Here is a 20,780-nt window from a genome sequence, read left to right on the forward strand (position 1 = left end):
CGATGCAAGTGAAGAAGGAGAGTGCAAAAGTTGGCTTGAAACTCAACATTAAGAAAAGCAAAATCATGGCATCAAGCCCTCTTAATTCCTGGCAAATAGATGGGGAAGAAATGGAGATAGTGACAGATGTTATCTTCCTGTGCTCCAAGATCACTTCAGATGGGGACTGCAGCCAAGAAATTGAAAGACGCTTGCTCCTGGGGAGAAAAGCTATACAAATCTAGACAGGATTCTAAAAAGCAGAGACATCACTCTGCCAACAAAAGTGTATATAGTCAAGGCCATGATTTTCCCAGTTGCAATGTATGGATGTGAAAGTTGGACCATAAGAAAGGCTGAGCGACAAAGAATTGAGGCTTTTGAACTATGGTGCTGGAGAAGACTCCTGCAAGTTCCTTGGACTGCAAGGCATTCAGATCAGTGAGTCCTAGAAGAGATCAACCCCAACTGGTCTTTAGAAGGCCAGTTGAAACTCAAATACTTTGGCCACCTAATGAGAAGGAAGGACTCACTGGAGAAGGGCCTAATGCTGGGAAAGATTGAGGGCAATAGAAGTAGGGGACGACAAAGAATGAGGTGGCTGGATGGAGTCACTGAAGCAGAAGTATGAACTTAAATGGACTCCAGAAGATGGTAGAGGACAGGAAGACCTAGAGGAACATTGTCCATGGGGTCGTGAAGGGTCGGACACGACTTCGCAATTAACAACATATTCTCAAAATTTGTTGTAAAGAAGTCTATAATTTTAATGGAGATAATGACTATTATATTTATTTTGATACAGATATAACAATATTCTATTCTAAGGACTATGTACGCGATATATTTGGTTTGGGTTTCTGGTTTAATGGACAGAACAGAACAGAACAGAACAATAGAATTGGAAGGGACCTGAAGGTCTTCTAGTCCAAGCTCCTGCTAAGTCAAATGAAGTGATAAGAAGTGATCAAAAGACGTCCAGTGTACATAGTGATGGAATTGTACTTAGGAACAATTTTACCAGGGACAAACTTTGAAGCTCGTTTATGTTATTCTATGTAGGACTTTTCCCTATCTGCACACTTCCATGGGACAAACAACCTTTTTTTTTTTTAACTGTCTTCATCTCAGCCTATTTCTGTGAATGAGACAGATGTGAGTTGTCCTCAGCAATAATGGTGTTAAAATAGTATTTTCTTTTTTATTTCAAATTCTGCAAAGGAAAATCCCAGGGTGTTCACTCAGACTTGGCCATCCATTACTTTGGAGAAAAGTCTGGTAGGATCCAATCTTGGACACCTATATTTGCCTTCATTTGCAAAAGTTTGGCACAACTCTTGACGAAGGTCTTAGAGACATAAATGGCTGGGAAAGTTGAGGCAAGAAATGGAGTCCAGGAGATATGTCAATGAAGATTCTCAGTCATCCAGTAAGAGTTGTCAGGATGTTGAGTAATGGCATCTGGACTTCTTTTCTTTTTGACTTAAAACCTTTCACTGCTTCTTCATGTCAAAGTGCTGTGATTCAACTTCCAGGGGACAGGAATATTTTCCTGAGTCAAGGAGAAATGGAGAACATTTCCCTGGAACTATGATGAAAGGCCCTCAACCTTCATTTGAAAACCATTTTGGACCTTCAAAATATTCTGAGTTGTTTCTTCCCCAGAACTTTATTTTGAATGTTAGAGGAAGCTGTATTTCCAACACTTGAGTAAAGAGCTGCTAACATTATATAGAAGGGTTGCCCTCTTTATTATAATCACTATGTAAATTCAGGGAAGGCTTCCTGTTTAAAAGTCTTTGCTCAAAAATCTCCAGAAAAAGCTACACCCTGTGTCATTTGGAACATTTTGCAGGCAACAGCCATATTGCCTCCCCAGAAATGAATAGTAATATTATACTTTCACTGCAGTTAATTTTCAGCTCATCCCTGTTACCAGGTGACAAGTTGTCAAGATATTTCAAATATTTCCCTGAAATGAAAACAAAATGAAGGGATTTTATTATCATACTCACCTAACATGCAAAACAGGGAAAACATTTTAAGTATAAATTGAGTCCCAGGTCTTTGATTAGCCAATGAAAATTGATCACCTTCTAGTGCAGGGGTAGTCAATCTTGGCTCTTTTATGACTCGTGGACTTCAACTCCCAGAATTCCTCCGCCAGCATGCCTGGCTGAGGAATTGTGGGATTTGAAGTCCACGAGTCATAAAAAGACCACATTTGAGGACCCCTGTTCTAGTGGGATGCTTAGGATCCTTTTCTTCTATTCATCTAAATAGTTTGCTGGAAGAAAATGTAAGATGATGAAAATGGCTTGAAAATTCCAGTTTCATCTTTCCTATTTACAAGGTGATCTATCTTCAGGGGAAAAAAATAACATGAAATGGAATATTGTCTTTAGTATCATGGCAGAAGACAAAATGAAACTTTAGAGCGAAACTTCTAAACATCCAAACTTCTATTGAGGAAACACCTGCTCCAAAAGAATCTCCTTGGAGAACTAGGAATATGCTTCACATCCTCATTTTTGACACTGGGGGGCAATGCTGTTACATGAAATTCCAATTTCTGTGCACCTGGTGGGGGTGGGGAAGGGAATAGAACAAATATGTATATACACACTCAGGGTTAAGACATATCACATTGAGCAGCTGTGTTTTATAAAATATAAAAAGCAAAACTGAATTGTTTTTAGGAATACAAATGGTTTATTAGTATTTTTCAATCGGCAGAAAATGTTTTTGGTGACATTTTTATTACAATTGCTATTACTATTATTCTTGCCATTATTATTGTTATTGTTGTTGTTGTTTCAATGTGTATGATTGCCCATCTGGCAAATCAACTCGGACCAACTAACTACTGATGAAAACACCACACAAAATGACAAAATAGCAACCACAACAAATATTTATACAATTGTCAAATTAAAACCCAATTTAATAAGCAGAGAATATCCTACAGGCTGAAACCGGCCTTTTTCCATTTCTCCAACTGAGGCCTAACTCATAAGTTGTGCCTTGTGTCTTGACCTATGCAGCATTCTTTTAGGTTTTTTTTTCTCAAAAAGACCTATTAAGGGGGGGATGTAAAATCTTTTCTAATCTTAGATGAGCTGTTCTTCTCATGTTCTGTCTCTAACATGTCTCCTTCAAAAATTCTCAGTGCACGTTCATAATCTGTAATCTTGAATCACTTTTCATAGGTGATGACATGTTCCAAGTCTTTGTTTTAATTGTTGTTGTTTTAACCATTTAGTCATGTGCAACTCTTGGCGACTTTATAGAATAGTGCAATTTACTTTATTTTGCATTTTTTAAAATTATTTTAACGTAAAGGTTGCTTTCACTTTTCTTAAAATTGAAAAGTTATGCAAAAACCAACATTGTAGGGTATTGGGCAAGGAAACTATAAGGTGAATTCACTGAGGAACACTTTTATCTCAACCAATATGTAAATCGAGTCACAATTTCCCCTTTAAAGGAGCCAGTTGCTTTTCCTTTTAAGGCTACACCCAGCAACACAAAGTTGTGCATTTTACTGAATTCTATGACTCTGTGGCTAAACATGGTATCCCTATTAGCATTCCTCAGAGGTAATTGTTTCCTCTCTAGGTATTCAGTTTTTAATTCTTGTATACTGGAGAGTTTATTGATACACCTTTCTTTTTAGGTGTTCAATCTGAGATCCAGTTGGTGGAATCTGGAGGGGGTGTGAGAAGACCTGGAGGGTCCATCCGTCTCTCCTGCCAAGCCTCTGGATTCACCTTCAGCAGCTATTACATGGACTGGGTGAGACAGGCTCCAGGAAAAGGACTGGAATGGGTGGCAGAGATCGGTACATCTTCATCTCCAATACGCTACTCGGACGGAGTCAAGGGACGCTTCACCATCTCCAGGGATGATTCCCGAAGCCAGCTGTATTTGCAAATGGACAGTCTGAAACTGGAAGACACGGCAGTTTATTACTGTGCTAGAGACACAGTGAGAGGAAGTGAATCTGAGGCCAAGCAAAAACCTTCTCATCAGAGCAGCTATTCAAATTGAGTTCCTTACAGAAAGCTAAATTGGTATAATTGGAGCAGCCAATAAATCTCCATGATGGCAAGTGGAAGTGCAGGACTGGTCTTGGAATATGCAGTGTGGAACCTGGTTGACAGTTTGGTAGGGAAAAAAGAAACAATCTGCGGTCAGTATTTGAAACTGGGTACTTTTTAAAAAGTTTAGATTTATTTAAAGGTAGAAACATGGATTGATGTCCTACAGAATAGAGTAGAATAACAGAGTTGGAAGGGACCTGGGAGGTCTTCTAGTCCAACCTCCTGCTCAGGCAGGAAACCCTATACCATTTCAGACAAATGGTTGTCCAATCTCTTCTTGAAAACATCCAGTGTTGGAGCATTCACAACTTCTGGAGGCAAGTTGTTCCACTGATTACTTGTTCTAACTGTCAACAAGTTTCTCCTTTGTTCTAGGTTGCTTCTCTCTTTGATCAGTTTCTATCCATTGCTTCTTCTCCTGCCCTCAGGGGGTTTGGAGAATAGCTTGACTCCCTCTTCTTTGTGCCAACTTCTTGTGGCAATCTCTGGTTACAATTCATCCTTTTTATGTTTTGCAGTTCTGTCCATTTTTTTTTTCAGTATTGATAACTCTCCTCAGTTTAATTCCATTGTATACAGTATGTTACTCCTTTTTTATTTCTTCTACATTTATACATTAATATGTATTCAGTCTCCTTAATCCAAGCTCTATCCCCTCAACTGGGATGATGAGAGGTAAATATTGGACATTGCAAACCTTCCCTCCTAGAAGCTCTCTGAATATTTTGAAGGGTTTCTTGACTTGGGTTATCTCTCACTAACATCTGGGGGTGAGAACAACTGAAATCCCTAAGCACCTTGCTTTCACAGGGAAATAAAAGTGGGGAAATCTGTCTGCCTTGTCTTATAGATCTGCAACTTTGGGTATGCAGGCAAATAAAATTATCCCCAGAATGTTCACATTGCAAAGCAAGACATACATTAACTCAAATGAAACCCTTTCAGTTGTCCTATGTACTAATAGTTAACCATGTCTCTCTCGATGCAAGTGAAGAAGGAGAGTGCAAAAGTTGGCTTGAAACTCAACATTAAGAAAAGCAAAATCATGGCATCAAGCCCTCTTAATTCCTGGCAAATAGATGGGGAAGAAATGGAGATAGTGACAGATGTTATCTTCCTGTGCTCCAAGATCACTTCAGATGGGGACTGCAGCCAAGAAATTGAAAGACGCTTGCTCCTGGGGAGAAAAGCTATACAAATCTAGACAGGATTCTAAAAAGCAGAGACATCACTCTGCCAACAAAAGTGTATATAGTCAAGGCCATGATTTTCCCAGTTGCAATGTATGGATGTGAAAGTTGGACCATAAGAAAGGCTGAGCGACAAAGAATTGAGGCTTTTGAACTATGGTGCTGGAGAAGACTCCTGCGAGTTCCTTGGACTGCAAGGCATTCAGATCAGTGAGTCCTAGAAGAGATCAACCCCAACTGGTCTTTAGAAGGCCAGTTGAAACTCAAATACTTTGGCCACCTAATGAGAAGGAAGGACTCACTGGAGAAGGGCCTAATGCTGGGAAAGATTGAGGGCAATAGAAGTAGGGGACGACAAAGAATGAGGTGGCTGGATGGAGTCACTGAAGCAGAAGGTATGAACTTAAATGGACTCCAGAAGATGGTAGAGGACAGGAAGACCTAGAGGAACATTGTCCATGGGGTCGTGAAGGGTCGGACACGACTTCGCAATTAACAACATATTCTCAAAATTTGTTGTAAAGAAGTCTATAATTTTAATGGAGATAATGACTATTATATTTATTTTGATACAGATATAACAATATTCTATTCTAAGGACTATGTACGCGATATATTTGGTTTGGGTTTCTGGTTTAATGGACAGAACAGAACAGAACAGAACAATAGAATTGGAAGGGACCTGAAGGTCTTCTAGTCCAACCTCCTGCTAAGTCAAATGAAGTGATAAGAAGTGATCAAAAGACGTCCAGTGTACATAGTGATGGAATTGTACTTAGGAACAATTTTACCAGGGACAAACTTTGAAGCTCGTTTATGTTATTCTATGTAGGACTTTTCCCTATCTGCACACTTCCATGGGACAAACAACCTTTTTTTTTTTTTAACTGTCTTCATCTCAGCCTATTTCTGTGAATGAGACAGATGTGAGTTGTCCTCAGCAATAATGGTGTTAAAATAGTATTTTCTTTTTTATTTCAAATTCTGCAAAGGAAAATCCCAGGGTGTTCACTCAGACTTGGCCATCCATTACTTTGGAGAAAAGTCTGGTAGGATCCAATCTTGGACACCTATATTTGCCTTCATTTGCAAAAGTTTGGCACAACTCTTGACGAAGGTCTTAGAGACATAAATGGCTGGGAAAGTTGAGGCAAGAAATGGAGTCCAGGAGATATGTCAATGAAGATTCTCAGTCATCCAGTAAGAGTTGTCAGGATGTTGAGTAATGGCATCTGGACTTCTTTTCTTTTTGACTTAAAACCTTTCACTGCTTCTTCATGTCAAAGTGCTGTGATTCAACTTCCAGGGGACAGGAATATTTTCCTGAGTCAAGGAGAAATGGAGAACATTTCCCTGGAACTATGATGAAAGGCCCTCAACCTTCATTTGAAAACCATTTTGGACCTTCAAAATATTCTGAGTTGTTTCTTCCCCAGAACTTTATTTTGAATGTTAGAGGAAGCTGTATTTCCAACACTTGAGTAAAGAGCTGCTAACATTATATAGAAGGGTTGCCCTCTTTATTATAATCACTATGTAAATTCAGGGAAGGCTTCCTGTTTAAAAGTCTTTGCTCAAAAATCTCCAGAAAAAGCTACACCCTGTGTCATTTGGAACATTTTGCAGGCAACAGCCATATTGCCTCCCCAGAAATGAATAGTAATATTATACTTTCACTGCAGTTAATTTTCAGCTCATCCCTGTTACCAGGTGACAAGTTGTCAAGATATTTCAAATATTTCCCTGAAATGAAAACAAAATGAAGGGATTTTATTATCATACTCACCTAACATGCAAAACAGGGAAAACATTTTAAGTATAAATTGAGTCCCAGGTCTTTGATTAGCCAATGAAAATTGATCACCTTCTAGTGCAGGGGTAGTCAATCTTGGCTCTTTTATGACTCGTGGACTTCAACTCCCAGAATTCCTCCGCCAGCATGCCTGGCTGAGGAATTGTGGGATTTGAAGTCCACGAGTCATAAAAAGACCACATTTGAGGACCCCTGTTCTAGTGGGATGCTTAGGATCCTTTTCTTCTATTCATCTAAATAGTTTGCTGGAAGAAAATGTAAGATGATGAAAATGGCTTGAAAATTCCAGTTTCATCTTTCCTATTTACAAGGTGATCTATCTTCAGGGGAAAAAAATAACATGAAATGGAATATTGTCTTTAGTATCATGGCAGAAGACAAAATGAAACTTTAGAGCGAAACTTCTAAACATCCAAACTTCTATTGAGGAAACACCTGCTCCAAAAGAATCTCCTTGGAGAACTAGGAATATGCTTCACATCCTCATTTTTGACACTGGGGGGCAATGCTGTTACATGAAATTCCAATTTCTGTGCACCTGGTGGGGGTGGGGAAGGGAATAGAACAAATATGTATATACACACTCAGGGTTAAGACATATCACATTGAGCAGCTGTGTTTTATAAAATATAAAAAGCAAAACTGAATTGTTTTTAGGAATACAAATGGTTTATTAGTATTTTTCAATCCGCAGAAAATGTTTTTGGTGACATTTTTATTACAATTGCTATTACTATTATTCTTGCCATTATTATTGTTATTGTTGTTGTTGTTTCAATGTGTATGATTGCCCATCTGGCAAATCAACTCGGACCAACTAACTACTGATGAAAACACCACACAAAATGACAAAATAGCAACCACAACAAATATTTATACAATTGTCAAATTAAAACCCAATTTAATAAGCAGAGAATATCCTACAGGCTGAAACCGGCCTTTTTCCATTTCTCCAACTGAGGCCTAACTTATAAGTTGTGCCTTGTGTCTTGACCTATGCAGCATTCTTTTATGTTTTTTTTTCTCAAAAAGACCTATTAAGGGGGGGATGTAAAATCTTTTCTAATCTTAGATGAGCTGTTCTTCTCATGTTCTGTCTCTAACATGTCTCCTTCAAAAATTCTCAGTGCACGTTCATAATCTGTAATCTTGAATCACTTTTCATAGGTGATGACATGTTCCAAGTCTTTGTTTTAATTGTTGTTGTTTTAACCATTTAGTCATGTGCAACTCTTGGCGACTTTATAGAATAGTGCAATTTACTTTATTTTGCATTTTTTAAAATTATTTTAACGTAAAGGTTGCTTTCACTTTTCTTAAAATTGAAAAGTTATGCAAAAACCAACATTGTAGGGTATTGGGCAAGGAAACTATAAGGTGAATTCACTGAGGAACACTTTTATCTCAACCAATATGTAAATCGAGTCACAATTTCCCCTTTAAAGGAGCCAGTTGCTTTTCCTTTTAAGGCTACACCCAGCAACACAAAGTTGTGCATTTTACTGAATTCTATCCTATCAGCTCCTCTCAATAGTTTACAGGGTGCAAATATGACTCTGTGGCTAAACATGGTATCCCTATTAGCATTCCTCAGAGGTAATTGTTTCCTCTCTAGGTATTCAGTTTTTAATTCTTGTATACTGGAGAGTTTATTGATACACCTTTCTTTTTAGGTGTTCAATCTGAGATCCAGTTGGTGGAATCTGGAGGGGGTGTGAGAAGACCTGGAGGGTCCATCCGTCTCTCCTGCCAAGCCTCTGGATTCACCTTCAGCAGCTATTACATGGACTGGGTGAGACAGGCTCCAGGAAAAGGACTGGAATGGGTGGCAGAGATCGGTACATCTTCATCTCCAATACGCTACTCGGACGGAGTCAAGGGACGCTTCACCATCTCCAGGGATGATTCCCGAAGCCAGCTGTATTTGCAAATGGACAGTCTGAAACTGGAAGACACGGCAGTTTATTACTGTGCTAGAGACACAGTGAGAGGAAGTGAATCTGAGGCCAAGCAAAAACCTTCTCATCAGAGCAGCTATTCAAATTGAGTTCCTTACAGAGAGCTAAATTTGTATAATTGGAGCAGCCAATAAATCTCCATGATGGCAAGTGGAAGTGCAGGACTGGCCTTGGAATATGCAGTGTGGAACCTGGTTGACAGTTTGGTAGGGAGAAAAGAAACAATCTGCGGTCAGTATTTGAAACCGGGTACTTTTTAAAAAGTTTAAATTTATTTAAAGGTAGAAACATGGATTGATGTCCTACAGAATAGAGTAGAATAACAGAGTTGGAAGGGACCTTGGAGGTCTTCTAGTCCAACCTCCTAATCAGACAAGAAACCCTATACCATTTCAGACAAACAGTTGTCCAGTCTCTTCTTGAAAACATCCAGTGTTGGAGCATTCTCAACTTCTGGAGGCAGGTTGTTCCACTGATTGCTTGTTCTACCTATCAACAAGTTTCTCCTTTGTTCTAGGTTGCTTCTCTTTTTGATCAGTTTCCATGCATTGCTTCTTCTCCTGCCCTCAGGGGGTTTGGAGAATAGCTTGACTCCCTCTTCTTTGTGTCAACGCCTTGTGGCAATCTCTGATTACAATTCATCCTTTTTATGTTTTGCAGTTCTGTCCATTTTTTTTTTCAGTATTGATAACTCTCTTCAGTTTAATTCCATTGTATACAGAATGTTACTCCTTTTTGATTTCTTCTACATTTATACATTAATATGGTATTCAGTCTCTTTAATCCAATCTCTATCCCCTCAACTGGGATGAGCCAAGGGAGGTAAATATTGGACATTGTAAACCTTCCCTCTTAGAAGCTCTCTTTGACTGAATATTTTGAAGGATGTCTTGACTTGGGTTATCTCTCACTAACATCTGGTGGTGAGAACAACTGGAATCCCTAAGCACCTTGCTTCACAGGGAAATTAAACTGAGGAAAAAAATCTGTCTGCCTCGTCTTATAGATCTGAAACTTTGGGTATGCAGGCAAATAAAATTATCCCCAGAATGTTCACATTGCAAAGCAAGACATACATTTACTCAAATGAAATCCTTTCAGTTGTCCTATGTACTAATAGTTAACCATGTCTCTCTCGATGCAAGTGAAGAAGGAGAGTGCAAAAGTTGGCTTGAAACTCAACATTAAGAAAACCAAAATCATGGCATCCGTCCCTCTTAATTCCTGGGAAATAGATGGGGAAGAAATGGAGATAGTGACAGATGTTATCTTCCTATGCTCCAAGATCACCTCAGATGGGGACTGCAGCCAAGAAATTAAAAGACGCTTGCTCCTGGGGAGGAAAGCTATGGCAAATCTAGACAGGATAGTAAAAAGCAGAGACATCACCCTGCCAACAAAAGTGTGCATAGTCAAGACCATGGTTTTCCCAGTTGCAATGTATGGATGTGAAAGTTGGACCATAAGAAAGGCTGAGTGCCAAAGAATTGAGGCCTTTGAATTATGGTGCTGGAGAAGACTCCTGCGAATCCCTTGGACTGCAAGGCATTCAAACCGGTCAGTCCTAGAAGAGATCAACCCCAACTGGTCTTTAGAAGGCCAGTTGAAACTCAAATACTTTGGCCACCTAATGAGAAGGAAGGACTCACTGGAGAAGGGCCTAATGCTGGGAAAGATTGAGGGCAATAGAAGTAGGGGACGACAAAGAATGAGGTGGCTGGATGGAGTCACTGAAGCAGAAGTATGAACTTAAATGGACTCCAGAAGATGGTAGAGGACAGGAAGACCTAGAGGAACATTGTCCATGGGGTCGTGAAGGGTCGGACACGACTTCGCAATTAACAACAAGCATATTCTCAAAATTTGTTGTAAAGAAGTCTATAATTTTAATGGAGATAATGACTATTATATTTATTTTGATACAGATAAAACAATATTCTATTCTAAGGACTATGTATGCAATATATTTGGTTTGAGTTTCTGGTTTAATGAACAGAACAGAACAGAATAATAGAATTAGAAGGGACCTAAAGGTCTTCTAGTCCAACCCCCTGCTAAGTCAAATGAAGTGATAAGAAGTGATCAAAAGGCGTCCAGTGTACATAGAGATGGAACTGTACTTAGGAACAATTTTACCAGGAACAAACTTTGAAGCTCGTTTATGTTATTCTATGTAAGACTTTTCCCCATCTGCACACTCCCATGGGACAAACAACTTTGTTTTATTGTCTTCATCTCAGTCTATCTCTATGAATGAAACAGATGTGAGTTGTCCTCAGCAATAGTGCTGATAAAATAGTATTTTCTTTTTTTATTTCAAATTCTGCAAAGGAAAATTCCAGGGTGTTCACTCAGACTGGGCCATCCATTACTTTGGAGAAAAGTCTGGCAGGATCCAATCTGGGACACCTATGTTTTCCTTCATTTGCAAAAGTTTGGTACAACTCTTGACAAAGGTCTTAGAGACAGAGATGGCTGGGAAAGTTGAGGCAAGAAAGGGACTCCAGGAGATAAGTCAATGAAGATTCTCAGTCATCCAGTAAGAGTTGTCAGGATGTTGAGTGAGGGATTCTGGGGTTCTTTGATTTTTGATTTAAAGCATTTCACTGTTTTTTTAGGTCCAAGTGCCATGACTCAACTTCCAGGGGACAGGGTTATTTTCCTGAGTCAAGGACGAATGGAGAACATTTTCCTGGAACTATGATGAAAGACCCTCAACCTTCATCTGAAAACCATTTTGGATCTTCAAAATATTCTGAGTTGTTTCTTCCCTAGAACTTTATTTTGAATGTTAGAGGAAGCTGTATTTCCAAAACCTGAGTAAAGAGCTCCTAAGATTATATAGAAGGGTTGCTCTCTTTATTATAATTACTATGTAAATTCAGGGAAGGCTTCCTGTTTAAAACTCTCTGCTGAAAAATCTCCAGAAAAAGCTACCTCACATATCATTTTGACCACTTTCAAAGCAACAACCATATTGCTTCCCTCCAAAATGAGTCATAGTATTATTCTTCTACTGCAGTTAATTTTCAGTTCATCTCTGTTTCCAGGTGATGTTTTCCTCTCTCTCTCTCTCTACACATCTACAAGTACAACTATAATTACAACTGTGACTATACTTAAGTGCATACATGCATACACATACAGTCTAAAGATGAATGAATGTAACTTATTTTTTTCCCAGGTATTAAATGCAGTGTTCAGCTGGAACAATCTGGAAGTTATGTGAAAAGACCTGGACAATCCCTCTTTCTTTTCTGCAAAGGGTCCGGTTTTAATTTTGGAAACTATGGCATGCATTGGGTGAGACAAGCTCCAGAAAAAGGACTGGAGTGGGTTGCAGTTATTTGGTACGATGCCAGTAAGCAAGAATATGCAGAATCTGTCAAGGGACGCTTCACCATCTCTAGGAACAATGCCAAAAGCCAGCTGTATCTGCAAATGAACAGCCTCAAGCCAGAGGACACGGCTGTCTATTACTGTGCGAGATACACAGCGAGAGGAAGTGAATCTGAAGCCTACCAAGAACTTTCTCCTCCTTTGAGCAGTTCTCCAAATTGATTCAGTCATAGAAGTTTGGATCTGTGTTCTCCAATAGAGAAGCAGCCCATACATTTACATCATAGCAAGCAAAACCCAAAATCTGATCTTGAATCAATTTGAAGAGATCCTGACTAGCATTTCTCTGGGGGAAAGAAGAAAATTCCTTGGCAATAAAATAAATTATGTAGTTTTATTTAAACCTTTATTTATAGCTTAGGAAGGTATATTGCTCACCAGGAAGCTGAGAATTTTCATTGGTGTTTGCCACAGACAAGTTGTCGAGGTATTTCAAATATTTCCCTGAAATGAAAACAAAATGAAGGGATTTTACTATCATACTTATCTAACATGCAAAATAGGGAAAACATTATAAATACAAATTGAGTCCCAGATCCTTGATTAGCCAATGAAGATTGATCACCTTCTAGTGCAGGGGTAGTCAACCTTGGCTCTTTTATGACTCGTGGACCAACTCCCAGAATTCCTGAGCCAGCTGGCTTAGGAATTCTGGGAATTGAAGTTCACGATTCATAAAAGACCCAAGGTTGACTACCCCTGTTCTAGTGGGAAGCTTAGGACTGTTTCCTTCTATTCATCTAAATAGTTTGCTGGAAAAAAAAGTAAGATGATGAAAATGGCTTGAAAATTCCAGTTTCAACTTCTCTGTTTATAAGGTGATCTATCTTCAGAAAAAACAACAACAACCATGAAATGGAATATTACCCTTTAGTATCACGGGAGAAACCTGGAAATGAAACTTCAGGGTGAAACTCCTAAACATCCAAACTGCCATTTCTCCTTGTGAGGAAACACCTGCACCAAAAGAATCTCCTTGGAGAATAAGGAGCATGCTTCATCTCCTCATTTTTGACACTGGGGGGCAATGTTGTTACATGAAATTCCAATGTCTGAACTAGAAAATCATTTAAGGGAAACCAACAACCTGAATGATGATGATGTAGAAGCGAACTGGAATAAATTTAAAAGTGCAATAGTAGAGGTAACAAATTCAAAACAGAGAGAGGGGTACCACAAGAAACAACAGTGGATGACGGAGGAAATTCTTCATCTCATGGATGAAAGAAGATCTTATAAAAATAAAAACAAAGAAAAATACAATGAATTCCAGAAAACTATTAGAAGAAAAATTCGACTGGCAAAAGAAAAGTGGTTTGCAAAGAGATGCAAGAAAATAGAAGAGACAGAACATATACATGAAAATTTCAATTTACACAAAAAAGTGAAAGACAGAGCAGGCCTCTACAAAAAGAACTTAGTTGACAAAGAGGGGGAAATTATCTTAGATGAGGAGGAAAAACTAAAAAGATGGAAGGAATATATCGGAGAACCTTTGAGGACACTAGGGGTGATATAGATATGAGAAGTATAAGAACTTGACCAAACATCACTATGGAGGAGGTTGAACATGCAATAAAAATAGCAAAAACAAGAAAAGCCACAGGATCTGATGATATCCCAGTAGAAATTTTAAAATTGCTGGGAGACAATGGGAAGAATTTTTTTTACTGCAGTTCTTCAGTCAGATATATGAAACAGGAAAGATACCAAATGATTGGCTAAAATCAACCTTTGTGACAATCCCCCCAAAAATAAATGCAAAGAAGTGTACTGAATACAGAACAATAAGCTTAATGAGTCATGCCCTGAAAATATTCCTGAGAATAATTCACACAAGAATATACAAAATTGTAGAGGGTCTAGGTAACACACAATTTGGTTTCAGAAACAATCTTGGTACACGAGATGTGCTATTCAGCATTCAAGTTCTTGTACAGCATTGTAGAGATGTCGATCACAGTGTTTACATGTGCTTCATTGATTTTGAAAAAAACATTTGATAAAATAAGACACAGCAAACTATTAGAAATCCTGAAACAAGGGGGTTTAGATGACAAAGACATCCAAATCATAAAGAATCTGTATTGGCATCAGGTAGCAAATGTGAGACTAGGCCAAAAATACTCAGCTGATGCAGAAATAAGAAGATGGGTCAGACAGGGATGTATTCTGTCTCCACTGTTGTTCAATAGTTACTCTGAGTCAATCTTCAACGAGGCACTGGAGAACATGGATGCTGGCATCAAAGTAAATGGTGTTTGGATCAACAATTTAAGACAGGGCTTTTCAACTTTTTCACCCATTGTACCACTTTTAGGATATGGCAATATCCGAGTACCACCAGTCGCCAGCAAGGTGTCAAAAACTTGATGACCCCCCCCAAAAAAGGAAAAAAGTGATAAAGTACAGGTAGTCCTCGACTTACAACAATTTGCTTAGTGACTGTTCGAAGTTACAATGGCACTGAAAAAGTGCCCCCCACAGCTGAGCAAGACACCTGCCTGCCCGCCTGGCAGCACTCTTCCTCTTGTCTGAGGTTTTGATTATTGTGAGCATTTCTGTTGAGGACTGGCAGCGGGGATGGTGTGGAGTGGTGTTTGGTTTTTATTTCCCCCCCCCATCTGCTGGGTGGCTGCAGCAGGTTTTGGTCACTTCATATGAACCTGGGACACTGTGACCGTCATAAATATGAATCAGTTACCAAGCATCTGAATGTAAATCACAAGACCTTGGAGATGCTGCAACATTCCAGCTGATCGGCTCTTCTTCTGGGCTCAGCAGAAGTGCCAGGATCAGTGCCGAGTTCCAGCTGGAGCCTGGCGCTAATCCTGGTGCTTCCACTGAGCCCTGACAGCCCTGCAGCTCCAGCCGTCTCTCACTTAGCCTTGTGCGGTGTTACCACGGATTCAGCTCATTCCCCTCCCCCACTACCACTTTTCTAGGATGGTTGCATACCACCTGCCAGGTGCCAATGTACCACAGGTGGTACCCATAACACTGGTTGAAAAGCCCTGATTTTTTTATATCTTAAATCAGGGCTTTTCAACCGGTAGTATGGGTACCACCTGTGGTACATTGGCACCTGGCAGGTGGTATGCGACCAGTAAGCATGAAGATCTTCAGCTCCTCATCAACAGAGTCACAGAAATATCTGAAAAATATGGCTTGAACCTTAATACCTCAAAAACCAAGATTATGGTTGTCAGCAAACAACCTGTTAATTTACCACCAATAAATTCAGAAGGAATACCACTAGAAAGGATCACGCACCTCAGTTCCAATTTACATGAAAGCTGGGACATGACCGTTGAAATAAAGACAAGGATAGAAAAAGCCCGAACAGCATTCTTCAAAATGAAAAAGGTCTTCTGCAGTCACAACATAAGCCTAAGACTGAAAATCAGGCTTGTCAGATGCTATATTTTTTCTATCCTGCTCTATGGAATAGAGAGCTGGTCTCTGACAGAAGGCCACCTGAAGAGACTAGAAGCATTGGAAATGTGGATTTACAGGCGGCTGTTACGTATAAACTGGGTTAACAAGATCAGAAATGAGAAGGTGATAAGCCACCTGGGAAAGCCAAGGGAAATCATCAAAACAATTAAAAAATGAAAATTAGAATATTTCAGACATGTGATGCGACACCCAGAAAAATACGGCACACTTCATTTAATTCTCCAGGGAAAGATGGAAGGCAAACGAGGTCCAGACAGAACAAGAACATCGTGGCTTCAAAATCTAAGGGACTGGTTTGGACAAAACTCAGCAGCACTTTTTCATGCAGCTGCTGATAAAAACAGGATCACCAACATGATCGACAACATCTGATAATGGATATGGCACAAGAAGAAGAAGGGGTGGGGAAGGGGTGGGGAAGGGAATAGAACAAATGTTATTAAATGTTTTGCAGGACGGATACATTTTTTATTTTATTTCTGTAATAATCCAATGATCAGTTCTCAAGAAAATTTTACATTATAGGAGAATTCAATGTGAAACTGAGAAATTTTTATAAAAAGATGGGGTTTGTTTTGTTTTTGTTGTTACCAGACAAACTTATCAAAACTTTGCTGGAAATGGAAATGCAATCAAAAGATTATATTATCATATTCAGTGAACATATAAAACAGTTAAAATATTACAGATACTAATACTGCTTCAAGTGTTCCTTAAAGCTTAACTGCCATTTAATGAATTTGGGATGTTTCATAAAATAAACAAAGGTTAAGGAAGCAATTTTGTAGCAAACATTCTAACTCTGATGTTCTCTCCTTTTTATATGATCTGCAATATGTAAATAAGTTTATTCTATATTACCTAGAATCATTTTGTAAAGGGCTGAATATTTTCAGGTATTTCTTTTACTTAATGTACAAGAAATTGATCCTTTCTCCTATTAACTCACATGGGGAAAAAAATGGGTCCCAACCCTTTTCTTAGGATTGGAATCTTAACTGCAAAATGCACATGCAAGTTATGCTCACTGAAATATATTAGTCAATGCACTGAGTGGCTCTTTTATCCCAACAGATATGTAAATAGAGGGCCAATTTCCCCTTTAAAGGAGCCCCATCATTTCCCTCTTCAGAAAGCACCCACCAACATAAAACCTGTGCAGTTTCCTGAATCCTTTGTTGTCAATTCCCTCCATTCATTAGAGTGAGCAAAAATGTGGCTAAACATTGTCTTTTTAATAGTAGTCCTCCAAGGTAATTATTTTTCCCCTATAGAGTTTATTTCCATGTTCTGCTCCTATATTCAGGCGATCTCATTCATTTAAAAAAAAAAATAAAAAAACTTTTTTTTTTAGGAGTCCAGTCTCAAATCCAGTTGGTGGAGTCTGGAGGGGATGTGAGAAGCCCTGGAGGGTCCCTCCGTCTCACCTGCCAAGCATCTGGATTCACTTTCAGCAGCTATGCTATGAGCTGGGTGAGACAGGCTCCAGGAAAAGGACTGGAATGGATTGCAGTTATTTGGTATGATGCCAGTAAGCAATTCTATGCAGAATCTGTCAAGGGACGCTTCACCATCTCCAGGGACAATGCCAAAAGCCAGCTGTATCTGCAGATGAACAGCCTCAAAGCTGAAGACACGGCAGTCTATTACTGTGCTAGAGACACAGTGAGAGGAAGTGAATCTGAAGCCTACCAAGAACTTTCTCACCCTCTCAGCAGTTCTCCAAATTGATTCAGTCCTAGAAGTTTGGATTTGTGCACTCCAATAGAGAAGCAGCCCATACATTTACATCATAGCAAGCGGAACCCAAAATTTGATCTTGAATTAATCTGAAGAGAATCTGATTAGCATTTCTCTGGGGGGAAAGAAGGAAATTTCTTTTCAATAGAATGAACCGTGTAGTTTTATTTATACCTTTATTTATATCGCAGGAAGGTATATTGCTCACTGGGAAGCTGAGAATTTTCATAAAATTGGTGTTTGTCACAGACAAGTGGAAACTAATATCTCATCTTGGATTAATCTAAAGAGAAGCTGATTAGCATTTGTCAGGGAGAAAAGAAGGAAATTCCTTGGATATAGAATGAACCGTGTAGTTTTATTTAAACCAAAATAAAGATTTTAATAGAGGTCAAAATTGAGTTCAATATCTAAAATTCTTCTATTATATATTATTGCGTGGTTTGATTGTCTTTCATTCTCTCAATCATCAACAGGTCTCCTTTGGTTAATTCTTTTCTACCTCTTACACATTTTTCTTCTACATTTATTTATATTCTTTGCCACCTGTTGTCTGATAGGTGCTTTTACAAAAGGCTATTGGGTTGTTTTGTTTTGTTTTTCTTTGAGAAATATATTTCTCTTCATCCAAGCAGCTTAATCCGTTCTGGCAGGATGGTGGGAGTGATGGAAAGATTAGTTGTGATAGAATGGGGGGCAGGTGGGTTGGAAGGATCATATTCAGTGGTGGGATTCAAACAACCAGAAGTCCATTCTGGGCCTGGGCAACAAAAAAATAGCTACCGGTTCTGCCGAAGTGGTGCGAACTGGCTGAATCCCATCACTGATTGTATTTCTTTGCAGTCATCTGATTGTTAGCACTCTCCCTGAGAATTCTTGAGGCCACTTAGGGGTTTATGATTCATCTGTATCAGACTGCAAATGGGGGTTGAACTGCAGTAAGGACTATGTTGTAGACAGGAGATAGGTGGGGTCTTATCCCTCCCCCCTATTGAGAGAGGGCTGCTCAGTGATAACACGAATGGCCTATTTTACCCCTCTTTCAAACCAATGGTCCTCTCTATGCAGAATGTGGACTTTGCTGTCTTCAAAAGAGTGATTTTTGTCTTTCAAAGGCAGATGGACTGATGAATCTTGGCCTGATGAATTTGCTCTCTTATATTGAGCCATGCATTTGTGAAATGGGTTGTCTTGATCCACCAATGTACAGATCTGCCTCATTACATTGTACTGCATATATCACATTGACCTTTTTCTTCTGGGGAACCTTTGCTTGTTCTCTCTTTCTCTTCCCCTCCAGAAGTATAATAATGTCCTTGAATAGTAGCTGACTCCTTCTCATCACTTGCCACAGGAGGTAATATTGTCACACTCAGTTGTGTTGTCCAGGCAGGGAGAACTGGGCAAAGAAATAAACCAGCGTGCAGAAATACAGTCTCATTTACAAAGCTAATTATATATTTTCTGACTTGCTTAAACTTTCCCTTAAAAGATCTCAGAATGACTACAATTTCCACTATGAACCCACATCAGAATTTACAGCAGCTAGCATTTCTTAATTGTAGAGGAAATTGAATTTTGGGGGCGATTTCTTGATTTTTCTCATAAGAAAAAAGAAGAAAGAGAGAAAGACAGAAGGAAAGAAAGGAGGAAGGGAGGGAGGGAGGGAGGGAGGGAGGGAAGGAAGGAAGAAAGAAAGAAAGAAAGAAAGAAAGAAAGAAAGAAAGAAAGAAAGAAAGAAAGAAAGAAAGAAAGAAAGAAGGGAAACTGAAAAGAAATAGCAATTGTACAGCAAATTCCGATGTGGTAGTTTATATAAATATAGATAGATATAGATTTAGATATAGAGATAGATAGAGATAGAGATAGAGACAGAGACAGAGATAGAGATAGAGATAAAGATAGAGATATTTGGTAGTTAATATATTTCTGTAAACATGTCTTTGTATAAATGTATCCTATTTATTATAAATTTATTTCAGAAGTGGTGGGATGATTAAAGACCTTCTTTTACTGACTCTAAAGTAAACCAGTTCTTCCTCCTATCTACTCATATGAAAACAAAAACAAAGCATGAAAACTGGCATCAGTTTTTTTTTTTATTTTCTTTATGATTGGAACATCATTTGAAAATCATGCATTTAAAGTCTGTGGAAAGACATCTTAAAAAAGTGAGTGGGTCTCTTTTAACCCAAGCAATATGTAAATCAGGGTACAATTTGCCCTTTAATGAAGCCACAAGATTTCCCTTTTCAGGCTACACAAAATCTGAGCCCTTCCCTGGATTATTTTCTATCTATTTATTTAGAGTATGGCTAAATAATAATAATAACAATAAACCCTGTTCTAGCAATTCCCCTGCATTCATTAGAGGAAGCAAAAATGACCCCGTGGCAAAGCCTGTTGTTCTTACTTGCTCTCCTCAGAGGTAATATTTTTTTCTTCCCTTTTAGTTCTTGTGTACAGGAGAGCTCACTGAAACTCCTTTCATTTTAGGGGTCCAATCTGATGTCCAGGTGGTGGAATCCGGAGGAGATGTTAGAAGACCTGGACAGTCTCTCAGTCTCTTATGCCAAACCTCTGGTTTCAACTTCAATGTCTTCTGGATGAACTGGTTGAGACAGTATCCAGGAAAAGACCTGGAATGGGTGGGCCGCATAACTACAGGCTCACCTCCTACCGCTTACTACAGAGATAAAGTCAAGGGACGGTTCACCATGTCCAGGGATGATTCCAACACTCGGGTGTATCTGCAAATGAACAACCTTAAACCAGAGGATTCAGCTGTCTATTACTGTGCACGAGACACAGTGAGAGGAAGTGAATCTGAAGCCCATCAAGAATCTTCTTGCCCTATGAGCAGTTCCCCAAGCTGATTTTATTTATTCTATTTTATTTTATTCTATTTTTTTAATGTATATGCACTCCATCTCATTATCAACCTCCTCATCAACCAAGGATGAAGGGAGAACAGGGAAACCTTCCCAAAATCTGTCAAGTTAAAGATGAACAGAGAAGATCTGGCTGTTAGGGATGCTTTGGTCTAAATGATCTGGGTGGTGTTTTTTGAAACATTATTCCATGATTTTATTGGATTTGGGAATATAAATAAGAATCCCACATCCAAGATAATAAAATC

The 20,780-nt window shown here is 38.9% G+C and overlaps 5 gene segments (V, D, J or C); all 5 read left to right on the forward strand.

Annotated features, from left to right (window-relative positions):
- The first annotated feature begins 3,532 nt into the window (after positions 1–3,532).
- On the forward strand, positions 3,533–4,044 carry LOC120303670. The segment is given in 2 exon segments: positions 3,533–3,578; positions 3,656–4,044. Coding segments are annotated over 2 exon segments (420 nt in total).
- A 4,477-nt stretch (positions 4,045–8,521) lies between these two features.
- On the forward strand, positions 8,522–9,147 carry LOC120303669. The segment is given in 2 exon segments: positions 8,522–8,681; positions 8,759–9,147. Coding segments are annotated over 2 exon segments (420 nt in total).
- A 2,839-nt stretch (positions 9,148–11,986) lies between these two features.
- LOC120303629 lies at positions 11,987–12,604 on the forward strand. The segment is given in 2 exon segments: positions 11,987–12,093; positions 12,228–12,604. Coding segments are annotated over 2 exon segments (435 nt in total).
- A 4,432-nt stretch (positions 12,605–17,036) lies between these two features.
- Positions 17,037–17,632, forward strand: LOC120303630. The segment is given in 2 exon segments: positions 17,037–17,154; positions 17,256–17,632. Coding segments are annotated over 2 exon segments (417 nt in total).
- A 2,321-nt stretch (positions 17,633–19,953) lies between these two features.
- LOC120303631 lies at positions 19,954–20,517 on the forward strand. The segment is given in 2 exon segments: positions 19,954–20,069; positions 20,138–20,517. Coding segments are annotated over 2 exon segments (426 nt in total).
- Positions 20,518–20,780: the final 263 nt, after the last annotated feature.

Source organism: Crotalus tigris, unplaced genomic scaffold (genome assembly GCF_016545835.1).
Source record: "Crotalus tigris isolate CLP2741 ecotype Arizona unplaced genomic scaffold, ASM1654583v1 scf7180000024473.799607, whole genome shotgun sequence".
NCBI classification, from domain to species: domain Eukaryota; kingdom Metazoa; phylum Chordata; class Lepidosauria; order Squamata; family Viperidae; genus Crotalus; species Crotalus tigris.